The sequence below is a fragment of the Malurus melanocephalus genome, unplaced genomic scaffold (assembly GCF_030028575.1).
Source record: "Malurus melanocephalus ecotype Western Australia unplaced genomic scaffold, MMel_1.1 scaffold_615, whole genome shotgun sequence".
NCBI lineage: Eukaryota > Metazoa > Chordata > Aves > Passeriformes > Maluridae > Malurus > Malurus melanocephalus.
In genome coordinates this window covers 344,925-350,489 of record NW_026623847.1, presented here as the reverse complement: position 1 = coordinate 350,489, position 5,565 = coordinate 344,925, and the positions used below count along the sequence as shown (strand labels likewise).

At 41.7% G+C, this 5,565-nt stretch overlaps 1 protein-coding gene across 1 annotated transcript in view; it reads right to left on the bottom strand.

Annotated features, from left to right (window-relative positions):
- PLEK (pleckstrin) overlaps nucleotides 1-1,726 on the bottom strand; it is a 12,943-nt gene extending 11,217 nt beyond the window's left edge. Inside the window, exon 1 of the mRNA XM_057383199.1 lies at nucleotides 1,550-1,726. Within this exon, the coding sequence (XP_057239182.1) occupies nucleotides 1,550-1,597 (48 nt within the window). The 5' untranslated portion in view covers nucleotides 1,598-1,726. The remainder of the gene's footprint in view (nucleotides 1-1,549) is intronic.
- Between the last annotated feature and the right edge of the window lie 3,839 nt (nucleotides 1,727-5,565).

Below are 5,565 nucleotides of genomic sequence, written 5' to 3'. Positions count from 1 at the left end.
AGAACAAACTGTAAGAGTAATAAATAGTGTAAGGAGCTGAGGCTGCAGACCTCCAACTGTTGTGAGGAATTGAAGAGCTTAATTTCATCATTTTAAGCTTGTGCTTCCTCTTCCTGAAACACAGCTGTTAGACACAAGAAATAAAGACAGGGACAGACCCCACATATTGTAACACAGAGCAATCCTCCCAGAGACTCTGAGGAACAACCCATTTCTCTGTTTTGAGCACAATTAACTCCTAGAACTACTGTTGCACTCCAGCTATGTCACCTCTCTGGTCCTTCCTACAACCAGTTTCAACAGCAGTCACAATCCCAGATAGGCAAGTGACTTAGTGCTCAGCCAAATGAACTTTTAGATATGCTGAATATCAACAGTTCCCTTGAAGAGCTGCCAAAGCACAAACAGCATAGGTGTTTGTCAAAGGCCATTCCTCAAAAATATAAGCTTCTTTTGCTCTTTCTGTTACAAAGAGAGAACTAAATTTATCCTCCCCCTTTCATAACTCCATTCACAGCATGCCTSTTCTCCTCATACCATGGTGTTTGATCAGTGCTAAAGCTACAGGCACAAGTGAAGCAGCCACTGTTGTGCTGTGCAAATGGCTTGTGGCTTGTTAAACCTGAGCACTGGACAGTTATTTACATCTGCATTTTGTATTTTTACAGAAGTGAATAGGACAGAAACATGCCAAATCCTTTTTTATTTATTCTGCAAAAGAACCCATTGTCAGCCACATCCTTGTTTGCTGCCCTATCTTCCAAGAAAAGCCTTTTTGCACCCTGAATCAGACCTTATGTTCAATTAGAGGGTGGTGAGGAAAAACCATCAGCCAAGAACTTATTAAGTGCAGGACCAGGACCTTCTTCCAGCCTCTGCAGCCTTCCCTGGAAGCAGARGGTGCCCCACAAAGTAAAGCTACCTTCCAAAGGAAAGTCACTATTCTGGAAACTCAGAGGAGGAAACTACAAAAGGAGTCTCATGTGGGTACCACATGTGGGTTGACTGCTGGTATGTTGGTGTTTTTGTTTTTTTTTTAATGAGCCGTAAGAATTTCCCATTTTTTGAAACACTGGATTGACCCACTGGGGTTTTTTTATCTTTTCTTTCTGCTAAGAAATCAATTAAAATAAGAACTGTTGGAATTTGTTCGTGGGTTTACCACAGATCACAATATTTCTGCTTATAAACAGACAAGTCCAGTACTTCCTGAAAACTGGACTCTGACATGCTCTGCCAGTGGAAGCCACTGCAGATTTAAATAAAAGTAAAGGCTGTACCACAAAAGACTCCAGAAGGTTGCTGCCTTCCTAAAGAAGGGACATGCCCATGGCCCCACACATTATCTTGAAGCCAAGGTGATGTGACCTCTTTAATCTCACTATTCTTCCTTGATGTTTAACTCAACTGCAATCCAGTGGGCTGTGGCTGTTTCCTGTCACCTCTTTTTCCAAGCTTTCCCACCATGTTTCCCAACATCTTGGGAACATCTTCCCAATCTGTCCAGCTTTATTTTCCTCTTCCACTCAATCCAAAGCTACCCACTCACCTTCTTAACCAAGTAGCCCTCCCTGATGCGCATGGGTTCTCGCTCCATGGCCTGGGCAGTCGTGCTCTCTGCTCTGTCAGTGCTGGCTGTYGAGTTCCTCTGGCAGCAAAGTCTGTGGGATGGTGTTTTTACAGCCCAGCTGTGTCATTTCACAAGTTCCCCCTGAATGCTAATGACAAACCCATTTCCTCTTACAGAGTGAGAGATAGGGAAATGCAGAAGCAMATGTGTATTTATAGTCTGCCTCTGACAGCACAGGCAATGCCTTACAACACACTCCAKCCTATCAAATACATCCAGCCTTGATGACAGAATTATCCAGATAATTCTGTCTTATTTTCTTATTTGGGAAAATAAGCACTTTAGTGCTCAGTCACAAGAAATTGGGCCTGCACTGCAAATATGTGAACTCTACCAAAACAACAAACAGGGCATTGTGCTGCAACCTGGAGCATGCCAAATGATATCAGAAACAGATGTCCAACTCATCAGTGCTTTCACTTCATCCTGTCTTTAAAATCTGGCTCGTAGAGGGCAAGAATGTGGGAGCTGGAAGGGAGGTGGAGGACCCTCACTTGGTTAATGAGGATGCGCCCTCTGCTGACACAATAAAATTGTTTATCAGACTAGATTGGGGTTTGGATGTTGATGCTGAGGCCTCCTGAAGATGTTAGCTGTCAAACAGGCATAAACATATTGGACCAGAGCATTACATAAAGCACTGACTGCAAAATGTCACTTTCTACAAGCATCTGTTACTTGCTGCAGAGCTGGTTTGGCTTTATTTCAGAAAAGACGAGGCAAACGCATAATTTTTTATGAATACCAGAAATACAGAAATTCCTGTTATCCATTTGACTCTCTGTTTGTCTCAGCCTTTACTCAGAAGTCTGACAAGGTCTGTGATAGGGGACCAGAGGGTTAGCAGAGCCCTCGGAGACCTTTTCTAGACATTCCTCATCGATGCCAATTTAGTGGTACTGCCACAGAGGAGACTCCACTCCACCCTCAGTTGTCTGTATTAGTGCTTCACTATCCCAATTGCTGGAGGTTTCTCCTCACTGTCTGAATGGAGATTTTTCCTTTGTAGTTCATTCTGCATCACCTTTTTGTGATGATTTCATCTATCACTAAATTGTTTGGGGTTTCTAAAACCTGCAGTTCCAGTACATTGTYCCTTTGCTCCTGTAAATCACACTGTTTTAAGGATCTTATTGCTATMAAAGGCATGAGTTGCTGAACAAGCCAATCATCATCAGTTTGCAAATCAAAGACTCCATATATTCTCTGGCTGTGAAGAATTCAATGAACGGATTTTAAAATTATTAGAGACAGAAACTCACACAGAGCAAATAAAACTTCATGGTCCTTGGAGCTAAAAGTAAAAATTTACCGCTGAAATGTTATCAAAAATCCTGTGTAAGATTWACAGTAGTGAATTTGCCTACCAAGTCCAGGACTTGGAATGAATTGAAGGTGCTCTGGATTCCCAGAGCAGAGATTATATAACTGGATTTCTGAGTTATATTTCTGTGAAGGCTCCTTTCACCCCCCATAAGTCTTAAAATTATGTTTGATGGGCTGAGGGGTTTGTAGAATGTTTGTAGAATTTGGTCACTAATCTTTTTACTGTAAGGTGGTGAATTGTTTCCTTCTCTTCCCTTTCATTCCAGTGGTTCCATTTCAGGAAAAGGTACTTTTTTTTTTTCTTTTCTCCAAATAGATAAACCAAAAATACAGGTTGCAGACAGCAGCAACTCAAATACCTTTCACTGTGTGCCTAGAAGCCAAATTATTCTGTTCTTATCTGCCTTGGGGCCATAATGCTACAGAGCTTGGAGCAAGGATTAAAGACCAAGAACAGGACCACAGTTAGCTCTTCCTTCTCTCTCTTTGCTTCCCYCACCTCAGGTCTGAGGAAAAACAGCTCCTTGGTCTGCAGGAAGGCTTTATGGGGAGCAAAGACACGAGAACCTGCCAGGATTTTCCTCCCTGCAGGCATCCTTTCCACAGATTTTCCACCTTGCCTGCTGACTCAGTGTTTGTGCTGAATCAGGGTGACAGYGTCCTGCACAATAAATTGATGATGAGATGGCCAGGGATATGTCTCCTTCAATAGAATATGGATACAACCCTKTACTAAAAAGTGGTTTAATGCAAACAGCAAAGGATCTGACTCCACAATTAAACAAAAGCTCCATTTTCTCACTTACCTACATGAAAAGCCTTGGGAGGTATGAAATGCAGTTTTTTAGACACAGTGGCACCTAGCCAAAGGCYCCAGAGTTTAACATTACTACTTATGCAACTCATATCAAAGCACAAAATTACTTCCATCCAACATTAGCTGAAGGCAACTACTTACAACACTTCTTTATATCGTTTCTATTGCATTTTCAAAGTTCAGTTGGTCCTGTTGCCTTTCCACCACACAAGTCTGRAACAATCCCTTTCTTTAACACTGAAGTTTGGCTTAATTTATCACACACCACCCCAGGGAAATCAGCACTTCATTTCCCCCCTCCACCAGGCAGAAAAATGCTGATATAGCTAAACAATTAATTGGAGGAAAAATGGTCTTTAAACACACAGGTGCAGGGGACAKCATGGATGGTGGCTGCAGGTTTTCCTTGTCCAGTCATTCCTAAAGAGCAGCCCCAGGCATAAGAGAGAGGAAGAGTTGTATTTCTTTTAGCTCTCCACAAAGGGGAGGAAGAGCTTTGCCTGTCAGAAAGCGAAAGTAACCTGCAGTGTGGAAATGTGCCATAACTTACTTTGTTGTCTCCATTCCTGTCTCAAGTAGGTAAAGGTGCATGATGTCAGATGAGCAGAATTTGTCACCATATCACAATCTGCAACAGAGCTGAATACCTTAGCTCAGTTTACTGTTCTTGTACAGGAGAAATTGCTGCTGTATTTCTACAGAAAATTCTGCTTTATTTCTGCTACTTCTGAATCCGAGGTCCTGCAAGCATTGGGGGGGAAAAAAATGATCAACCACATTTATCTACCTGAGAGACTGACAAGTGTTAATGCCAAAACATAGAACCATATGGCAGCTGCAAGGAAGGCAAAATTCTCAGTTTGTTACACCAGCTTCAYTGCTCCACACACCTTTGCAGAGATGGTTCAACATGTCTGATGCACTGTAAATGCCATAAATCCACCTCACCTGCAACAGAGCACGACCTCACCATAAACATGTATCATGTAAATATGTAAATATGCAACAAATCACACTGCATTTCCAGGGGGGATTATAATAAATGCTATATGTTCAAAATTACTGCCTGKATGGGRAAAATTATACACACAAGTGATTTCYMAACMAGAKAAATACYCTGTCCAGCTGSTATTTCAGTAAGAACATTTCTCACTTCTGCACAGAGGCAGAGGGCTCAAAAGAATTGAAGTATTAAATTGAGAGCTGGCAGGTGCTAAGCTCAGCACAATTCCCTCTGTACAGAATCACCCATRTGGCTATTTTTAGTGCATGAGATATTGTGGCTTTGCATGCCTTTCTTGAAAAAGATACCCCAAACCACAACATTTCCAAATTTAGCACTGTGTTAATAAATTAATTACAAAAGGGCAAGCATAAAAAGGCTATTACAGGAACTACATGTCACCTTAGAATCTAAATGCTGTGGGTTGGCAATCTTAAATGAACCATCTTGTTCTGACTTTAGGGTACATTTTACAAATTTAAAGATTGTTGAGCTTTGCAGCAGGATTAGTGCATTAGTGAGAAGATCTGCCTAAATGTTAATACTTGAAAGATTATGCCCTTGACGTATTATCATGCCTAGAGAGATCATATTGAGTAGATGCAATCAAGAGACTTCAAAAGCACTAAGRCATTTGCCAGGGTATAGGTGAGTGYTCCAATCTTCCTACCCCAAGGGAAGGGAATTAGCTTAATGTACCTCACTGACTCCACACAACAGACTTGGAAGCCTCAGCTGCCAGGGGAATGAAAAGTAGATTTGAAGGACTGAAAAAAACAAAACACACAC